This window comes from Lethenteron reissneri, chromosome 10, assembly GCF_015708825.2.
Source record: "Lethenteron reissneri isolate LAM-NWPU_2019-01 chromosome 10, ASM1570882v1, whole genome shotgun sequence".
NCBI lineage: Eukaryota > Metazoa > Chordata > Hyperoartia > Petromyzontiformes > Petromyzontidae > Lethenteron > Lethenteron reissneri.
Genome location: NC_083788.1, coordinates 4,886,467 through 4,908,507, shown reverse-complemented (window position 1 = coordinate 4,908,507; position 22,041 = coordinate 4,886,467). Strand labels below are relative to the sequence as shown.

General features: G+C 47.9%; 1 protein-coding gene across 1 annotated transcript in view; it reads left to right on the top strand.

Moving 5' to 3' along the window:
- Positions 1-20,092, top strand: part of LOC133340853 (sex-determining region Y protein-like) — a gene marked incomplete at its 3' end in the record, with an annotated part of 23,236 nt that extends 3,144 nt beyond the window's left edge. Inside the window, exons 1-2 of the mRNA XM_061549290.1 lie at positions 1-442; positions 19,155-20,092. The exon at positions 1-442 is cut by the window's left edge and continues 3,144 nt beyond it. Of these exons, the coding sequence (XP_061405274.1) occupies positions 1-442; positions 19,155-20,092 (1,380 nt within the window). The remainder of the gene's footprint in view (positions 443-19,154) is intronic.
- Positions 20,093-22,041: the final 1,949 nt, after the last annotated feature.

Below are 22,041 nucleotides of genomic sequence, written 5' to 3'. Positions count from 1 at the left end.
GATGATGATGATGTTGTTGGCGGCGGCGGCGGTGACGATGGGCACGTGGTGGCGGCGATGAGTCACACGGAACACGCGCTCGGTGGCAGCGTGGCGACCGGCAACTTGGGATCGACTTTTCTCACAGCGCAGCATCTTCACCATCACCAACAACAGCAGCAGCAGCATCATCATCATCTTCAACAGCATAGTCTTCATCATCATCAGCTTCAGCAGCAGCAGCAGCAGCAGCTGGGACCTGTCGGGGTTGCGACGCCACTGACGACCGGCGGCGTCGTCGTCGTCACGGCTGGAGCCGGGCCCGGCGCGCGTAGCAAACCGGTGCAGGAGCCGCGCATCAGGAGGCCCATGAACGCGTTCATGGTGTGGGCCAAGGACGAGAGGAAGAGATTGGCGCAGCAGAACCCGGACCTGCACAACGCGGAGCTGAGCAAGATCCTCGGTGAGAGGGGGAGACTCGAGTTCGTCGGCAGAGATTTGGTGGAGTGAGATTCAACGAGTTCATTTTTGTTTCACCAAGTTTAAGCCCCCCCCCACTCCACCCCATCCCACCCACCACCACCCTACTGAGCTGTATAGCTCTGTTTGTTTTAGAAGCCACGATGATGCTGATGATGGATAGCCGCGCTGCGTGTGCGTGAGTCTGTGTGTCTGTGTCTCTGTGTGCGTGAGTCTGTGTGCGTGAGTCTGTGTCTGTGTGCGTGAGTCTGTGTCTGTGTGTGTGAGTCTGTGTCTGTGTGCGTGAGTCTGTGTCTGTGTGCGTGAGTCTGTGTCTATGTGCGTGAGTCTGTGTCTATGTGCGTGAGTCTGTGTCTGTGTGTCTGTGCGTGAGTCTGTGACTCTGTGTGTCTCTGTGTCTCTGTGTGCGTGAGTCTGTGTCTCTGTGTGCGTGAATCTGTGTCTGTGTGCGTGAATCTGTGTCTGTGTGCGTGAGTCTGTGTCTGTGTGCGTGAGTCTGTGTCTGTGTGCGTGAATCTGTGTCTGTGTGCGTGAGTCTGTGTCTCTGTGCGTGAGTCTGTGTCTGTGTGCCTGAGTCTGTCTCTGTGAGTGTCTGTGTCTCTGTGAGTGTCTCTGTGACTCGGTGTGTCTCTGTGTCTCTGTGTGCGTGAGTCTGTGTCTGTGTGCGTGAGTCTGTGTCTGTGTGCGTGAGTCTGTGTCTGTGTGCGTGAATCTGGGTCTGTGTGCGTGAGTCTGTGTCTGTGTGCGTGAGTCTGTGTCTCTGTGTGCGTGAATCTGTGTCTGTGTGCGTGAGTCTGTGTGTGCGTGAGTCTGTGTCTGTGTGCCTGAGTCTGTGTGCGTGAGTCTGTGTGTGTGAGTCTGTGTCTGTGTGCGTGAGTCTGTGTCTGTGTGCGTGAGTCTGTGTCTCTGTGTGTGAGTCTGTGTCTGTGTGCGTGAGTCTGTGTCTGTGTGCGTGAGTCTGTGTCTCTGTGAGTGAGTATGCGTCTCTGTGTGTGAGTCTGTGTCTCTGAGTGAGTCTGCGTCTCTGTGTGTGAGTCTGTGTCTGTGTGCGTGAGTCTGTGTCTCTGAGTGAGTCTGTGTCTGTGTGCGTGAGTCTGTCTGTATGCGTGAGTCTGTGTCTGTGTGTGTGAGTCTGTGTCTGTGTGTGTGAGTCTGTGTCTCTGTGCGTGAGTCTGTGTCTCTGTGTGTAAGTCTGTGTCTCTGTGTGCGTGAATTTGTGTCTGTGTGCGTGAGTCTGTGTCTGTGTGCCTGAGTCTGTGTGCGTGAGTCTGTGTGCGTGAGTCTGTGTCTGTGTGCGTGAGTCTGTGTCTGTGTGCGTGAGTCTGTGTCTGTGTGCGTGAGTCTGTGTCTGTGTGCGTGAGTCTGTGTCTGTAGCAGACTGTTGGGGCACTTGCCCCAACAGTCTGCTAAAGGCTACACGGGGGATCTTTGTCTTTGTATTCTTCATAAGTGCCCCAACAGTCACTAACAGCACTTGCCCCAACAGTCAGCTAAAGGCTGCACGGGGGATCTTTGCCAAGAGTAGGCCGGCACACAACGGCCCACTCTTGGTGAACTACGCCACCGGGAATTGACGACGAGGATTGTTTTTGCATCCTTAGCTCGGTTAGCGACGGTGAGAATCGGTGAGGGCAACGGGCAGAGCGAAGCGCTGATGCTGAGTGCAGACGGTCTCTCTGCTTTTTACGACGGTGCCATTGACGAGATCCACATTTACGACGCTTATATGACCGTATGTTTTTTACTATTTTACAAGGTAAGGCCCACGAAGCTATGTGGCTCTTTTTCAGAAGCGAACTGGCGATCACAAATGATCGCTCAACGAAGTGGGCTGCAGGTCACGTAAATGTATAGCAGACAAATACTCTTAAACGCAAGTTGATTCTAAATACGGAGGGAGACGGATAGACACGCAGACTCCTAATATACAGCAGCAGGCGTCAGGGTCGGGATCGAACCCACGACCTCTTGCACACCAGGCGAAGTAGTTAACATCTCCTAGCCACCGTGATGATGATGAGAGAGACACGCAAACTCAAAATATACAGCAGGCGTCAAGGGTCGGGATTGAACCCACGACCTCCTGTAGACCAGGCGAAGTAGTTAACATCTCCTAGCCACCGTGATGATGATGAGAGAGACACGCAAACTCAAAATATACAGCAGGCGTCAAGGGTCGGGATCGAACCCACGACCTCCTGTATACCAGGCGAGGTAGTTAACATCTCCTAGCCACCGTGATGATGAGAGAGAGAGAGAGACACGCAAACTCCAAATATACAGCAGCAGGCGTCAGGGTCGGGATCGAACCCACGACCTCCTGCGTACCAGGCGAGGTAGTTAACATCTCCTAACCACCGCGGCAGGCAATGCCACCACGGATCAATGCACGACTTAGAAACTTGATTTACAACGCGAAAACTTGATTTACAACACCTACGAACGCATTTGAACAGAGTCGGTCTGGTTTCCTACGTGACTCAGCGTGGAGTTTTTCTTTTTCTCAAGGGGGTTTTAGTTGTTGTTGTCGTTGATGTTTACCGAATAAACTCGATTAAATAGAGCTGATAAAGTGAAAGAGAGAAAACGCAGAGCGGCAAGTGACGTCTCTACTGATGTCGACTGTATGTGGGGAAAACGAGGCTTTCGCGACCAATATTATCTATAATAAAGGGGTTTATTGTTGGGGGTTAGAGATGACGTTGATATAAATGTGTCGTTTAAACCCGCCACCACCCGACACAGCCAATTAGGAAGGTTTGTCATATCTGTCTGTCCACCTGATGAAGCTAGCTGCAATTGCTGGCGAAACGTCGTACTCAGAGTGTAAATGTTGTGGGTTGGCTCTCCAACACACCGGTGGTGCTGTGCTAGTATACTACACTATACACTACTATACACTACATTACTATACACGACACTATACACTACTATAAACTACACTACTATACACTACACTATACACTACACTACTATACACTCCACGATACACTACTATACACTACACTATACACTACACTACACTATACACTACACTATACACTACACTACACACTACACTACTATACACTACACACTACACTACACTACTATACACTCCACGATACACTACTATACACTACACTAATATACACTACACTACTGAACACTACACTATACACTACACTATACACTACTATACACTACACTACTATACACTCCACAATACACTACTATACACTACACTATACATTACACTATACATATATTTACGCGATCTAACCCACCCTCCAAAAAAACCCTCTATTATAGATAAACAACAACAAGAATCAGAAACGAGTTTAACCTATCCACACAGCTGCTGCTGGCTGGATGTCGGTGTGGAGGGGGCGGTGGTTAAAACAAACAAAAAAAACAACCCTTGCTCCCCAATTATTTCAAATGCCGTGCCGAGAGATGGCAATCGAAGCGACGCTTCTAAGATTCCGAGTCTCGTCTGCAACCCTTTCAATTCGAATCGCTACCGATCCCGGTCCGCCTTCGACAATTATAATTATTGTCCCCAAGGTCATCGAACAAATCCTCCCCGATGCGACCTCCCAGTAGCGCCAACGTCCAACGGACGTCTACAACCTTTGAGCCGACATGGTGCCAGTCGGCTCAAAGGTTGATGTCGGCTAAGATTGTCGCGAGGGGTATAATAATGCCTGTTTTATGGGACCTCCTTTGCCAGGGCCACAATATGAGAAGAGGTTTTCCCCTTTTTTCTGGCAACAAAAACAGCTGTGTTAAGATATTAAAACACCAAACTGAAACCATTTTACAAGGAATCGTGTCTGCATTAACCACAAGCCTTGTGGTCAGAATGCAAACAAAAAATATACTCTGATAGTATATGCTTTCTTTGGAGCATTCTGACCACAAGTATTGTGGTTACTTATTCTTAGGTTTTTTCGTTAAAGTCACGTAGGTAAAAAAATTAAATTAATAAAAGTAAAATAAAAATAAAATAAAAATCACGACGTTTCGGAGGCAACACAAGCTTCCGTCTTCAGGTGGAACCGTCACAGCACGATATTTTTATTTTATTTTATTAATTTAATTTTTTTACCAACGTGACTTTACCGAAAAAAACTAAGAATAAGTAACCACAATACTTGTGGTCAGAATGCTCCAAAGAAAGCATATACTATCAGAGTATGTTTTTTGTTTGCATTCTGACCACAAGGCTTGTGGTTAATGCAGACACGATTCCTTGTAAAATGGTTTCAGTTTGGTGTTTAAACATCTTAACACAGCTGTTTGTTTGCCAGAAAATATGGGAAAACCTCTTCTAATGCCCGTTTGTTCAACGCCTATATCATGATTGTCAGTATGATTTTGATTTAAAGCTTTCGTGACTGCAGGGATTCATCTTCTTGGTTCTTTCGATAAAGTGGCGTAGAATGGAAATAATAAAATAATAAAAATAAAACATAATAAAATAATTCTCACGACGTTTCGGCCACAACGCAAGCAGCCGTCCTCAGGTGAAGAACAGGTCTGTCGGGAAGACAGCGTCTGACGCTGTCTTTGAGGACGGCTGCTTGCGTTGTGGCCGAAACGTCGTGAGAATTATTTTATTATGTTTTATTTTTATTATTTTATTATTTCCATTGTACGTGACTTTACCGAAAAAACCAAGAAAATGTCAATATGATGTTTCGATTTTCGACGGCGGGGGTCGCGCTCAGAACGACACAGCCCATCAAATCGAGTTGCTGCCACCGCGGTGAATTGTTGAAAAGCGAGCACCGTTTAAGATCGTTGTTGCTCACCCTTCCAAACATTCAAACCCTCACGGGCATTCATTCTGTGAGTTTTGTTTCTGTTTTTGCTGTCGCTGAAAAGAACCCCAAATGAATTGACTCATTCATGGTTTTTGGTTGATCTATTTCAGTTTTTAGATATGAAGCCGAGTTCCCCATGGGCTATCACAGGGGTCTAAAATCTGCCCCCCCCCCCCCCAGAAGCTGATTTGGTTTCGTTAGCAACAAAAACAAACCGATTATTGAAAAGCAAGCAATCATTTTTGTTTTGACTGACAAATTTGTCGGAAGTTTCGCCCCGAGATTGCAAACCGCTCGTTTACCGGGCTATTCACAAAGAGCTCAAGCTCCGATTGAGTCAAAGAGATTCCTCATCCGGATCCGTAAGTAGCAAGCGAGCCAGCGAGTTGCTTGCAACTTCACCGTTGCTCGTATCCATCTTGAGCTCGGCTTGGTTTTCGGTTCTTCGTCAAAGTATTCAACGGCTACCCCATGCACAGTCCACGATTTACAATTGCTCGGTGTACAATGGACTTATGTCACCTGGCAAATATCCGAGGTGGTTTGTATATTTTGTTTGCGTACCAGGGATATGCATTGACAGCCGCTTGATCAACAAACAGGATAAACATCCGTACGCAGCAAACTTAAAACACTGCAGGTTGTTGTTGTTGTTCCCAAGGGATGACTTTATGCTTGATCAGTGCGCATCCATCCGTGACGGACTTGACTCGATCCGTGATGGACTCAACTCAATCCGTGACGGACTAAACTCAATCCGTGACGGACTCAACTCCGCTCGTTGTCCGTTTGTTCAACACCTATATCATGATTGTCAGTATGATTTCGATTTAAAGCTTTCGTGATTCAAGGGATTCATCTTCTTGGTTCTTTCGGTAAAGTCACGTAGAAGGGAAATAATAAAATAATAAAAATAAAACATAATAAAATAATTCTCACGACGTTTCGGCCACAACGCAAGCAGCCGTCCTCAGGTGAAGAACAGGTCTGTCGGGAAGACAGCGTCTTTGGTGTTGTGGCCGAAACGTCGTGTGGCCGAAACGTCGTGAGAATTATTTTATTATGTTTTATTTTTATTCTTTTAAACTAAACTCAATCCGTGACGGACTCAACTCCGCTCGTTGTTGTGAGCGTCGCTCCAACTGCCCATGCAGCGTCCTTCACGAGCCGCCTCCTCCTCCTCCACAGAGGCCGATCTTGACGCCGCTCTGTAACCAGTTCAGTCCGCTCCGCTCCACATCCTCCTGTATCGCATCACCGTCGCAAATCGGGTCGTGGCATTCAGAAAGTGAATCTGTATTTGCGAAACGACGTGAAAGGGGGGGGGGGGGAAGACGTGCATTGGATATATTTACATTTATTGCTCAATAACTTTCCATCGCTTCCGTTTAGACCACGGTTATTCACTCGCAAGTAGATAATTCGCGTTCCCCCCCCCCCCTCCGTGTAAGACCGCGCGTGCAAGAGAAGGGGCGGTGAGATGTTAACGACCTCGCCCGGTACACAGGAGGTCGACGGTTCGATCCCGACCCTGACGCCTGCTGCTGTATATGTGGAGTTTGCGTGTCTCTCTCTCTCTCGCTCCCGTGATCGCGTGGATTTTTTTTCCCCGATTCCTCCGGTTTTCCCTCCACATTTCGTATGAGCACCACGCGTTTAGAGTGCTTGGCTACGGTACATTTACACTTCATCGGGATGTTATTTGTGGCCAGGCCGCTTCTGACAAAATAGCTCCACAAAGTTCCAGATTTGAAGCTTTCGTGACTGCAAGGATTCATATTCTTAGTTTTTTTTGGTAAAGTCACGTAGAAGGGAAACAATAAAATAATAAAAATATAAAAGAATATCGTGAGAATTTAATTGTTTTATGTTTTTATTATTTTATTATTTCCCTTCTACGTGACTTTACTGAAAGAACCCCAAGAATATAATGATGGTAACAACAATAACCTATACTGTATATATAAAAGAAAAATGTGTTCATGTGTATCTTTTCGAAAGGGATTCACTCTTCAACACGCCGGTGGGCTAAAGCAGTGAACTATTTGTACTCTTTGGTTCTCTCGGCAAAGTCACGTGGGTAGAAAATAATAGAATAATAAATAATAGTGATCTATTATTTTCTACCTACGTGACTTTACCGAAAAAACCTAAGAATATAAGCTCAGTGGGCCTCACTCGGTAAAACGTTGTAAACGTGGATCGTCGTACACCAGACACAGCCCGGAGCAGATATCCTTACGAACATGCTGAACTTCTGCCCGTTAACCTCGCCACACATGCTAACCGCGGCTCTCTGCACTAACCGGGGGCCAAAGCACGAACAAAAAAACCTATCCTCGGCGTCTTGCTCCACTCACAAGTGGCGACGTTCACCAATCTCGCGGTGGTCTCATTCGTCGAAGGAGAGCGACGCTAAATGAATTAATCGCGTCAAGATTCTGCTGCTGCTGATGATGCTTCATTGGTAGAGGTAAATAACTCCAGCCAGGACAGCCTTTAACAGACTGTTGGGGCAAGTCAGAGGTCGCAACCGGGTACCCGATACCCGTACCCTACCCGATACCCGGCTACCCGTTTGCGACCCTGGTGCGGCGGGGTACGGGTACGGGTAGGCCGTGAGTCACCGGTGAGTAACCGTTTGTCACTCATTTCGGGTAGGGTACGGGTACGGGTACCCGGCCGGGTACGGGTACCCATTTGCGACCCTGGTGCGGCCGGGTACGGGTAAGGAATCAAAACCCGTTTGCGACCTCTGGGGCAAGTGCTGTTAGCGAGTAGCAGCAGCACCTATGAAGGAGACAAAGACAAAGATCCCCCGTGTAGCCTTTAACAGACTCATTCTAGATTTGAACTTTTCGTGACTGCAAGGATCCATACTCTTTGGTTCTTTCGGTAAAGTCGCGTAGGTGAATAATAATAAATAAATTAAATGAAAATAACTCAATTAAGTCACGACGTTTCGGAAGCAACACAAGCCTCCGTCATCAGGTAGGACAGCCACAGCAAGAAATATATATTTTAACAGACTGTTAGGGCAAGTGCTGTTAGCGAGTAGCAGCAGCACCTATGAAGGAGACAGACAAAGATCCCCCGTGTAGCCTTTAGACTGTTGGGGCAAGTGTTGTTAGTGAGCAGCAGCACCTATGAAGGAGACAAAGACAAAGATCCCCTGTGTAGCCTACAACAGACTGTTGGGGCAAGTGCTCTTAGCGAATAGCAGCAGCACCTATGAAGGAGACAGACAAAGATCCCCTGTGTAGCCTACAACAGACTGTTGGGGCAAGTGCTGTTAGCGAGTCGCAGCAGCACCTATGAAGGAGACAAAGACAAAGCTCCCCCGTGTAGCCTTTAGACTGTTGGGGCAAGTGTTGTTAGTGAGCAGCAGCACCTATGAAGGAGACAAAGACAAAGATCCCCCGTGTAGCCTTTAACAGACTGTTGGGGCAAGTGCTGTTAGCGAGTAGCAGCAGCGCCTATGAAGGAGACAAAGACAAAGATCCCCCGTGTAGCCTACAGCAGACTGTTGGGGCAAGTGCTGTTAGCGAGTAGCAGCAGCACCTATAAAGGAGACAAAGACAAAGATCCCCCGTGTAGCCTACAGCAGACTGTTGGGGCAAGTGCTGTTAGCGAGCATGGCGCACGAGAGAGGGTGGTGTGGCTTGGTACCCACGACGCCGCGGCCGCCTTTGTCTCCAACACGCGGAGTGAAACATTGACGTCACAGCGATTAGACATGCCTCGTCCACTGCTGGATGAAGGTCCACCCACGCGCCGTCGCGAAGCGACCTCACAGGTCTCTCTCTCCTCTCTCTCTTATCTCCCTTCTCTGTCCAGCTTTCGTTCCACATTCTTCGTGAACGCCTGTTAATCTCCACACGGCATTGTGTGTAACGTGCACTGGTTGTCTATTAATGTCCACACGGCATTGTGGGTAACGTGCACTGATTGCCTATTAATGTCCACACGGCATTGTGGGTAACGTGTACTGATTGTCTATCAATGTCCACACGGCATTGTGGGTAACGTGCACTGATTGTCTATTAATGTCCACACGGCATTGTGGGTAACGTGCACTGATTGCCTATTAATGTCCACACGGCATTGTGGGTAACGTGCACTGATTGTCAATTAATGTCCACACGGCATTGTGGGTAACGTGCACTGATTGTCTATTAATGTCCACACGGCATTGTGGGTAACATGCACTGATTGCCTATTAATGTCCACACGGCATTGTGGGTAACGTGCACTGATTGCCTATTAATGCCCACACGGCGTTGTGGGTAACATGCACTTATTGCCTATTAATGCCCACACGGCATTGTGGGTAACGTGCACTGATTGTCAATTAATGTCCACACGGCATTGTGGGTAACGTGCACTGATTGTCTATTAATGTCCACACGGCATTGTGGGTAACATGCACTGATTGCCTATTAATGTCCACACGGCATTGTGGGTAACGTGCACTGATTGCCTATTAATGTCCGCACGGCATTGTGGGTAACGTGCACTGATTGCCTATTAATGCCCACACGGCATTGTGGGTAACGTGCACTGATTGTCAATTAATGTCCACACGGCATTGTGGGTAACGTGCACTGATTGTCTATTAATGTCCACACGGCATTGTGGGTAACATGCACTGATTGCCTATTAATGTCCACACGGCATTGTGAGTAACGTGCACTGATTGCCTATTAATGTCCGCACGGCATTGTGGGTAACGTGCACTGATTGTCTATTAATGTCCACACGGCATTGTGGGTAACGTGCACTGATTGTCTATGAATGACCACACAGCATTGTGGGTAACGTGCACTGATTGTCTATGAATGACCACACGGCATTGTGGGTAACGTGCACTGGTTGTCTATTAATGCCCACACAGCATTGTGGGTAGCATGCACTGATTGTCTATTAATGTCCGCACGGCATTGTGGGTAACGTGCACTGATTGTCTATTAATGTCCACACGGCATTGTGGGTAACGTGCACTGATTGCCTATGAATGACCACACAGCATTGTGGGTAACGTGCACTGATTGAAATCTCTGATCTTGTTTCGGCACGTTATTTTTGTTTAATTTGTAATAGTTTTCGTATTATCTAAAAGCACCCCAGTTGAGCTCCAGGCAGTCTCCTTGTAGCCAGCCATCTAACCTTCCTATACACACGCTGTACGCATGCTCTTCCACAGCGTGTCTCCAACCTGTTCATTTGTACCCCATTCATTCAACAAAAACAACAAAAACCTCATCGTGTGTTACAAGAACAATGCGTACATGATTATCAAAGCACGCTTGTTCTTTTAACCTTTTACCACGAGCATGCGTGGTTAATGCACACTCGATTGTGCCTTGTGATGATTGGTGCCTGTTAGGTGTATGGACATTTAAACACCTCCTGTATTCTTGCCGCGAGCAGGGTAAAGCCGATTTTTGTTTTTTTATCATCATCATCAACTTGTTCCTGGCAAAAAATAATAATATTTAAAGAAGGGTCCAGTACAATGGCGAAGCCAGGATTTTCAGGTGGGGGGGGCAACCCCTCCAGCAATGAACAATGATAAGAGTTGTTAGTAAGTAAGGAGTTGTTAGTAAGTAAGGGCTTGTCCCTTGCTTTTTACTCGACGCGTGTGCGGCGATGGCGCAGCCACCGATCGAGGGTCGAATTCGAACCGCGTTGTGTGATCGGCGTCGCGCTCGCTGAAGGTGAATGCCTTCAGGGAAGTCGTGTGGACTGTATACACGCAACTGCGCACAATTCTGTGAGTCACTTATAACTGCTTTGCCGTTACTTATTGCCAATTATTGACTCAGACTATTGTCCTATGATCTCATAGAGTCCCTGGCACGTAATAATATACTACACAGTGGCAGCGGGGGTCGCAAAATGCCGATTTATTACTAATAAACCCCAATGATCCGATCGAAATTAGGGATTTCGATCGGATCATTGGGGGGGAGGGGGGGCACGTGCCACCCCACCCCCACCCCTCCCCCCGTAGATATTATTCGCGATCATTTTTGAACGGTGGATGGGGGAGATGCCAGGCACGCGGTTGCCAGATTGACCACCAGTTTGCGTACAGCAGCAGCTGTTCGTAAAATTCCAGTGAAATATCTCGACCCTTTCAAAAACCATCAGCTCGGTAGGTTGTGGTGGGGAGCTGCTCCAGTAACTCCCCGGTTAACGTCGGGGATGCGTTTCCTAAAACGATGCGACGACGACGACGACGTATATCGAGACAACGTCAAGCGAAGCGCGGCCTCGGGTGGTGGTGGCGAAGGGCTGAGACACGACGGGTAACGAGGAAGGACGGATGATGATGTCAGCGACGTGAGTGTAGGGCAGAGGGGGGGGGGGTGAATCGACGCAAATCGGGTTAATAAAGCGACGGCGACGTATTTGCGAAACAACACAAAAGGGTTGGGGGGGGATAGATACTCTTAGTTCTTTCGGTAAAGTCACCGTGTAGGTAAAAAATGAAATTAAAATTAATAAAAATAAAACAATAAAATCACGACGTTTCGGAGGCAACACAAGCTTCCGTCTTCAGGTGAAACCGTCACAGCAAAATATCTGTAGCTTATATAGTGGCTGAGGGGGGGAGGAGCCAGGAAGGGCAGCGGGGGAGGGGGAGTTGTGAAGTGGTCAATTACTGCTTTTGTTGTACTGCTGGGTGGTTTGTGATCCGACAAGAACGTGGTGGTGGTGTTGCTGCTGGAACGCGCCATCGTTTGTAGGTAGCCGTGCGATGGTGGAGCAACTCCGTAGAAAAATGGGAAGTTTGAGAGCGTAATTTGCTCTGCGGGTGTATGAAGGCAGATCGTCATTTGGTGCGAACTGCAACATGAATGCACGTCTCTTTTTAAAACGTGCGAGATATCGGGACGGTATTTATTGGTGGAGATGGTCGTAGAAGATTCTGGAGCGAGAGTGGAACACACGAAAAAATAACAATGTTTTTAGAAATTCGAGAGGAAATCCGGAGAGAAAACTGTTTTTAAAAAAAACACACACAAACGCGTTTTAAGTCGGTACAAATCTGGAGGAAAAATCCAAGGAAATGCATGGGAATCTGGAGGATATAAACAAATAAATATTGGTTTTATCCGTAGACATCCAGACGTGGCTCTTCGCCTTCGCTATAATGAGATTAAATCAGACATCGTTAGCTCCATGCCAGTCTTGTCTTGAAGACTCACCTCTTTAAAACTGACCCCCCCTCCCACGACTTATTCTGGCTTTTACCCTGCGGGTTCTGTTTATTAAATCCTTTATATTAAGTTCGCTTGCTTGCTTAGGAGCGTGCAAATCTTTCGGTCCCACTTCCCGTGATCCAATCGAGCTGACATTTTCCACACAGACTCGTTGTGCGTGACAATTAATGTTCGTGAAAAATGTTTTCCAAAATTTTACACTTCTTAGGACAAAAATATTATATTTAATTACCAATTGCTTAATACTGCCATGCAATCATCTGACCCATAGGTGGCAGCCATCTCAAGCCAGAGGACGAGAGGACTCTAGCCGCCGCGCATATAAAGGATTTATAGTGAAAAACTTTGTTTTTACGGGTTATACTTATATGTACCTGGCTCTTCATACGCGGTGGTGCATTGGCACCTGCTGATAGCGGGGGGGGGGGGGGGGCGGCGGGGGGCCTTCATCCAGCAGTGGATAGATGTGGATACTGAAAGCCACGCGTGTATGTTTGTGCAGGTACTTGTGAGTACACATTTGTACCCACTACACACGCGTGTGCTTCTGTATGGTGAGGAGCGGTGGTGTAGCGGTTAGCGCTACACTGCGCTACGAATTCCCGCTCACGGCCAACACCCAGTGACGATTATATTATCTGAACTGGGCGTTCCCTAGGTCGACTCAGACTAAAATTAGTACCTGGTGCATTGTGTGAACATCGCCACTTGTGAGACAAAGGCGGCCTGGGCGTGACGTTGGCCACCCACCCCCTCGTGTGCCGTGCCGGCCTTCGTAGGTGATGCTCGCTAACAGCACTTGCCCCAACAGTCTGTTAAAGTCTATACGGGGGATCTTTGTCTTTTTGTGTTCACATATACACACACAATATATATACACACACACACTCGTGACCAGTAATTAAATACGTAACAAATCACGATAAGCACTTAAATGTTATTCAAAATTAATCTTATTCCAAAGACGTACGCACATATGGCTTTACGCATACACAAAGACAAAGCCCCCCGTTGTAGCCTTAACATACTGCAGGGGCAAGTGCTGTTAACGAGTAGCACCTATGAAGGCCGGCACGGCACACGAGGGGGTGGGTGGCCAGCACCACGCCCGGCCGCCTTTGTCTCCCCAGTGGCGATGTTTAGACATCGCACCAGGTACTCATTTGAGGCTGAGTCGACCTAGGGGACGCCCATTACCGGTTTAGACAATCGTCACCGGTGTTGGCCGTGAGCGGGAATCGAACCCGGGTCATATCCCGTGGTGTATACGCGCACGCTCACAGCACTTGCCCCTACAGTCTGTTAAGGCTACACGTGGGATCTACACTACTGGAGTGTGTGTTATGTACCGACGGCAATACAATAGCGCACAAAGACAAAGATGCCCCGTATAGCCCACACATCCTGCTGGGGGCAAGTGTTGTTAGCGAGCACCTGTTGAGCCCGGAACAACGCCGCGCTCGGCCGCCTTTGTATCCCCAGCGCTGATGTTTACATTCACATCGCCTATGGCTCAGCCCACCTCGAACGGGTGCGGACAATCAGCACGAAGGGTCGGTAGTTAAACCGCGGCCGGCAATCGAACTCGACTCGGGAGGGTCCGGGTCCGTAGCGAGGTGCGCTAACCACTGCGCCACCGCTCCCATTCCATAAACACACATCGCGTGATATCTCTAAACACACTCACAGATCCGCACGGATACACAGACGTATATGTGGGAAATGTTTACCTTTACCTCGATGGGAACGAAACAATGGGGTGTCATTAGTTAACGACGCCGGCGTAATTTGCGACGGGAACCGCTCCAATTCGACTGCGAGTGTCCAATTGCATTACGTGCGGCAATGGAGCTGCTCTTAGCAAGATCATTGTCACGTGGCACGCGCACGCGTGTGTGTGTATATATAGGTGCTCACTAGTTTTTTATTTATTTCATTTTTTCATTTATTAGGTATAGCCCTGTGAGCCATTCGGCTCTTGAATCGGGTGCAACCGCAACAAACAAAAAAACAAAAACATGAACAAGAAAACATCTTAAAGTGACTATGTGCAAACAGAAAATCCAAGAAAAGACAGCAAAATATTTCATAAAAAGCACCGTACACCAACGCTGTTTACAAAAATCCCAGTGGGATGCAAGTCAAACAACAACAACAACCACAAGACACAACTTAGATTAAGGCCATCAGTCTAACTCTGTACTACAACAAACAAACATGGCCAAACCAATACACTTTTTGAAATCACCAAAATAAAGCCATGAAAGCAAAGAAACAGTGATCATAGGAACTAACAGCACTTGCCGCAACAGTCTGCCCCAGGCTACGCGGGGGCTATTTGCTTGTGTCTTTGCATAGAATGTGTATCGCGATCAAATCGGCTTCGCCCAAATGATTGCCTAACGCGGTGTGTGTAATTCGCCACTGGGGAGACAAAGGCGGCCGGGCGTGGTTGCTTGCCACGCGCCCGCTCGTGTGCCGTGCCGGCCTTCGTAGGTGATGCTCGCTAACAGCACTTGCCCCAACAGTCTGTTAAAGTCTATACGGGGGATCTTTGTCTTTTTGTGTTCTCAGATATATATACACACACAATATATACACACACACATTCTCGTGACCGGTAATTAAATACGTAACAAATCACGATAAGAACTTAAATGTTATTCCAAATTAATGTTATTCCAAAGACGTACGCACATATGTCTTCACGCATATACAAAGACAAAGCTCCCCGTTGTAGCCTTAACATACTGTAGGGGAAAGTGCTGTTAACGAGTAGCATCTATGAAGGCCGGCACGGCACACGAGGGGGTGGGTGGCCAGCACCACGCCCGGCCGCCTTTGTCTCCCCAGTGGCGATGTTTACACGCACCGCACCAAGTACTCATTTGAAGCTGAGTCGACCTAGGGGAGGCCCAGGACCGGTTCGGACAATCGTCACCGGTGTTGGCCGTGAGCGGGAATCGAACTCGGGTCATATACCGTGGTGTATGCACGCACGCTAACAGCACTTGCCCCTACAGTCTGTTAAGACTATACATTGGATCTTTGTCTTTGTATTCCAGACTCCGCACTATACAGAACTGCCGTGTTTTATACAAGGGCCGGGTCCGTAGCGAGGTGCGCTAACCACTGCGCCACCGCTCCCATTCCATAAACACACAACGCGTGATATCTCTAAACACACTCACAGATCCCCGCACGGATACACAGACGTGTGTGCGGGAAATGTTTACCTTTACCTCGATTGGAACAAAACAATGGGGTGTCATTAGTTAACGACGCCGGCGTAATTTGCGACGTAAACCGCCTCCAATTCGACTTCGAGTGTCCAATTGCACTACGTGCGGAAATGGAGCTGCTCTTAGCAAGATCATTGTCACGTGGCACGCGCACGCGTGTGTGTGTGTGCATATATGTGCTCACTAACAGCACTTGCCCCAACAGTCTGCCCCAGGCTACACGGGGGCTCTTTGCCGGGGTAAGCATTTACACTATGAGACCTCCTTTACCAGTGGCAAAATATAGTAATAGGTTTTTACCCTTTCAACTGGTACAAAAACTGACACCTTTATACAAGGCATCATGTTTGCAAAAACCACAACACAAGCAGTCAAAAATGCAAACAAAAATAAACAACTCTGATAATGATAATGATATGCACTGTCCTTGAAGTTGATTGGTCCACACCCGAGACAGCTTTCCTTAGAGCCTAGTCTCCATTGGTGTTGGACCAGATGACGCCAAAAGGCGTACAACTCAAAAATAGCGCACTATCAGAGTATTGAGAGCTCGGGGTAAGCATTTACACTGTGATACTTCCTTTACTAGTGGCAAAATATAGTACCAGATGAAAGGGTAAAAACCTATTACTATATTTTGCCACAGGATGTGTCCAGTTTCAGTTTCATTTATTATTTTTCAGTTTAATTTATTAGGATTTACCTTGTGAGCCATTCGGCTCTTGATTTGGGTTCAACCGCAACAAACAATAAAATTACAAGATACACATAAAATTAATTGTACACAGATCTAAACATCACGTACGTAAACAATAAAATCCTACAGAAAAAGCACAACCCGTCCATGCTGCGTGCAAAAAGTGCAAACAATTCCATTTCGATGTTTGATCCCAATAACAATCATAATACAATACAGGTCAAAATTTTAAGTATAAATCTATACAAAATAAAAAAAAATCGGGCCAAACCAAGCCCCTCTAAAACTTACTAAAACAATGCTATATAAACAACGTAACAGTTTTCCAAACAAATGTGATCAAAAATTGACAATAGCGACACACAAAACACACATCACTAAAACGAGCATCCTTCGCTCGCTGCATAAGTCAATCCATAACAGCCGGATTAACAATAGCAGTAGCATCGCACTATAATCAACGACGAGCGGGAAAAAAAATATTTCTTCCTGTGGTTTTCCCACCTGATGATGATTGCTTGTGTTGCAATCGAAACGTCGTGCTTTATTTTATTTTATACCTACGTGACTTTACCGACAAAAACCACGTGTCTCTCTCTCTCTATGTATCTCTGTGATATCTGTCTCTACTTATATGTCTGTCTAGATGTCTATGGCTCTGTGTTTTATCTCTCTCTCAAATTTAGCATTCTCAGGAAGAACGTAATCAACCAGGTAGGGTGTTGACTGTTATGTTATCCGACTCTCTGTTGTATTACATTACATTTCTAAGTATACTAGATTTGTGTTTCTATTTCAATTATACCTGATGATGGTTGCTTGTGTTGCAATCGAAACGTTGTATGCTAGTATTTAATTTATTATTTTCTCTTTGTACGTGACTTTACCGAAAGAACCAAAGAGTAAAAATCAAAGAGTATGGATTCTTGCAGTCACGAAAGCTTCAAATCAAGATTGACGAGCGGAATGTTCGTCTCTGCTACACGTGGGAGGAAACCGGAGCACCCGGGAGGGGTAGGACACAAACCGGCGAAATGCGAGGGGACAACACTCGATGCCGTACAGAAAAGAGACGGACGATGACATCGGTCACGACGCTTTTCCCGACTGCATTCTGTTGGAGAGCCAGGCCAGGGTATGGCAACCTCGATCCGTCAACCCCGAATGACAGAGCGTGCGTGTAGCCACGACCGCTCCGCAACAATAACATCTAACGCTATATTTTTTTTTGGTTGCATTATTATGATTGTGGATAATGCACCCGCATCGTTAACCAGGGCGAGCTAGCTGCATTTGCCGAATTCGAACGCGCGCGTCAATATCTGCTCTCCTTGTTACTTTGTTTGCTGATCCCTGGCACAAAGACGACACTGGTTGTGGTGGTGTGGGTGGTGGTTGTGTTGGTGGTGGTGGTGGTGTTAATGGTGGTGTTGGTGTGGGTGGTCGCGGTGGTGTAGTGGTTAGCGCTACACTGCGCTACGAACCCGGCGACCCAAGTTCGATTCCCGCTCACGGCTAACACCAAGTGACGATTTTCTGAACCAGTCCTGGGCCTCCTCTAGGTCGACTCAGCCTCAAATGAGTACCTGGTGCGGTGTGTAAACATCGCCACTAGGGAGACAAAGGCGGTCGGGCGTGGTGCTGGCCACCCACCCCCTCGTGTATCGTTCCGGCCTTCATAGGGGCTCGCTAACAGCACTTGCCCCTACAGTCTGTTAAGGCTACATGGGGGATCTTTGTAGCGGGTAGCGCTACGCTGCGCTACGAACCCGGCGACCCGAGTTCGATTCCCGCTCACGGTCAACACCAAGTGACGATTTTCTGAACCGGTCCTGGGCCTCCCCTAGGTCGACTCGGCCTCAAGTGAGTATTTGGTGCGGTGTAAAGTAAAATAAAAAATATCGCCACTGGGGAGACAAAGGCGGTCGGGCGTGGTGCTGGGCCACCCACCCTCCCGTGTAACTGTTCCGGCCTTAAATGTCGATTTAAAGCTTTCGTGACTGCAGGGATTCATCTTCTTGGTTCTTTCGGTAAAGTCACGTAGAAGGGAAATAATAAAATAATACAAATAAAACATAATAAAATACAATTCTCACGACGTTTCGGCCACAACGCAAGCAGCCGTCCTCAGGTGAAGAACAGGGCTGTCGGAAAGGCAGCGTCTGAATGTTCCGGCCTTCATAGGTGCTCGCTAACAGCACTTGCCCCAACAGTCTGTTAAAGCTATACGGAGGTGGGGGAGGTGGGGTGGGGTGGGGTAGGCGGGGTCTTTGTCTTTTTAAATCCTTTATATTAATTCATAATCAACGTTTTTGGGTTTAGATCGCGTTTATTTATAAATGTGTCGTAACCCTCCACCACCCGACACGGCCAATCAGCGTGCTTGCTTGCTTGCTTACGACCGTGCAAATCTTTCGGTCGTTTTTTAATCCACTTCCCGTGATCCAATCGAGCTGACATTTTGCACACAGACTCGTTGTGCGAGACAATTAATGTTCGTGAAATTTTTTTCCCAAAATTTTACACTGTTTAGGGAAAACAAATTAAATATTTAATTACCAATTGCTTAATACTGGCAGACAATCATCTGACCCATATGTGGCAGCCATCTCAAGCCAGAGGACGAGATGACTCTAGCCGCCACGCATATAAAGGATTTAGAGTGAAAAACTTTGTTTTTACGGGTTATACTTATGTTTGACTCTCTTTATCTTTGCAGGCAAGTCCTGGAAGGCTCTGAGTCACTCGGAGAAAAGGCCATTCGTGGAGGAAGCTGAGCGCCTACGAGTCCAACACATGCAGGACCACCCCAACTACAAGTACAGGCCTCGCAGGCGCAAGCAGCTCAAGAGGCTGGGCAAACGGGTGGACTCGACTCTTCTGCTCCATCATCATCACCACCACCACCAGCAACAACATCAGCAGCAGCAGCATCACCAAGAGTTGTCTCAACAGCAGCAGCAGCAGCAGTTGCATCATCAGCATCAGCAACACCATCATCAGCAGTTGCAGCATCAGCAGCAGCATCAGCATCATCCTCTGCTGTCCGCGGTGGATCCGGTTCACGTTGTTTGCCGTCCGCCGGAAACGGCGCTTAGAGACCTGAGCGTTGTCGCCGGGGGACATTTTCAAAACCACTACCACCAACTCTACCACCACCATCATCATCAACAGCACCACCAGCATCAACAACAGCAGCAGCAGCACTACCAACATCAGCCGCACCTTCAAGGAGTTCATCACAACAACCTTCCTCATCATCAGCAGCAACAGCAGCAGCTCTTGCAGAGCCACCACCACCATCAACAACAACAACAACATCATCATCACCATCATCACCAGCAGCAGCAGCAGAGCCTGGTGAGTGATGCCGCGTTCGGGCTCCCGACGCCGGAAATGTCTCCGCTGGACGTCCTCGGCGACACCGACGCCCCGAACTTTGCGCAGTCGTCGCCCATGACGCAGGAGGTCGTTCAGGGCCCCTTCCTGGTGGCGAACGCGTCGGGCGAAGGAGGCGCGGAGGACGAGGCGATGAGTCCGCACGTCGTGGGCACATACCCGTCGCACCACCACCACCACCACCACCACCTACTCCTCCAACAGCAACAACAACAGCAACAACAACAGCAGCAGCAGCAGCACCACCATCATCATCTCCAGCAGCAGCAGCAGCAGCTGCACAATCAGCATCCGCAGCAGGAGCAACAGATGGTGCAGAACGGAGCGACTCCTCTGGGATACGCCACCGACCTGAGGAGGTCGACCACGATTGTCCACCACTTTCGGGAGGTGGACGAGTCTGGTGGAGACAGCCGAAGCGTTGCGGCTAAAACGTCCAGCGAGTCGCTCGCCCACCACCACAACAACAACAACAACACCACCACGAACAGCAGCAGCAGCAGCAGCAGCAACCACCTCCACCACGTCCTACCTCTGTACTACAGCCAGATGTACCACCACCAGCAGCAGCAGCATCATCAGCAGCAGCAGCAGCACAACTTCCATCATCAGCACCATCAACATGGCAATCATCAGCATCATCAGCAGCAGCAGCAGACCGCCAGCGGTTTCCAGCCAATGTCTCGCAGCCACGAGGTCGGCGAGCCGTCTCCTCCTCCCGACCCGCGGCGTTTATACAGCGACGTTGAAGAGGAGGAGGAGGAGGGGGAGGAGAGGGAGGTTGCGGCGGTGGGAAGTGACGAGGTTGTGGACGGAGTGAACGATGACAACAACGACGGTGGTGGTAGTGGTCGTGGTGGTGGCGAAGGGCTGGTGATCGTCACGTCTGTTGGTTCAAACGGTGACGGCGGACTCATGAGTCAATACCTACAGCAGCAAGACGTCGGTGGATTTGCCAAGGGTGGACTAATGCATCACCAGCAACAGCAGCAACAGCAGCAGCAACAGGAATCACTGCCTCAACAGCAGCAGCAGCAGCCACAAATGGCCAGCTTTCTATCCGTGCTTGCGGACGCTACGGCGATGTATTATAGCAGCAACCCGTATGGCTGACGGGACATCCATCCAGCCTCCAACCGGCTATGCCTGGCCACTAACACTGGCTTCGTGATTCCGTGGTGGTGAAGATGATGAAGATGATGGCAGATGAAGTTGCAACGGCCGTCTTCGTTCGGAGACAGCGAGTGGCGGCGAGAGTGACTCTCATTCTTCACCTGAAGACGGCTACTTGCGTTGTAGCCGAAACGTCGTGAGAATTATTTTATTATGTTTTATTTTTATTATTTTATTACTTCCCTTCTACGTGACTTTACCGAAAGAACCAAGAAGATGAGAGTGACTCTGCTAAAGGTGGAATTATATCGAGTTAAAAGGTTACGATTCACCGCGGAGGTATACATATTCGAGGTGCATTTAATGAACTTTGTTTTTGTTACAAATGTCCGCGGACTGGTTTCTTGTAACGAATAATGGTCGTTGAGTTTTTGGTTGACGAATGTTCGTTACGGTGACGGCATTGCTTGTGAGTTCCCAGAGCCCAACTGATGATGATTTCTACCCTCGAGTGTGATGGCAGTAGCACTGTAGTTCAGGTGCCTCGGTGGCGAGATGTTAACTACCTCGCCTGGTATACAGGAGGGTAACCTGGGTTCGATCCCTAACCCTGACGCCTGCTGCTGTATATTTGGAGTTTGCATGTTCTCCCCGTGGTCGCGTGGGTTTTTCTCCAGGCCCTACGGGGTTCCCGTCCACATTTAGAATCAACATCACGCGTTTTAGAGTATTTGGCTGCTATACATTTCCACATAAGCCACTTCGTTGCGCTTTCACTTGTGGTCAGGTCGTTTTTGCAACAACAACAACAAACAAAAAGAGCTGTATAGCTCAGTGGGACTTACCTGATAACATTAAAACAATTGTTTATATTATTGGTTCTTTCGGTAAAGTCACGTAGAAGGGAAACAATAAAATAAAATATATATATAAAATAATAAAATTCGCACGACGTTTCGACTGCAACACAAGCAATCATCAGGTGTGAAAAAACAGCAAAAAAAATTGCTGTGGATTTCACACCTCATGATAATTGCTTGTGTTGCAGTCGAAACGTCGTGAGAATTTTATCGTGTTTTTAATAATTGTATTAT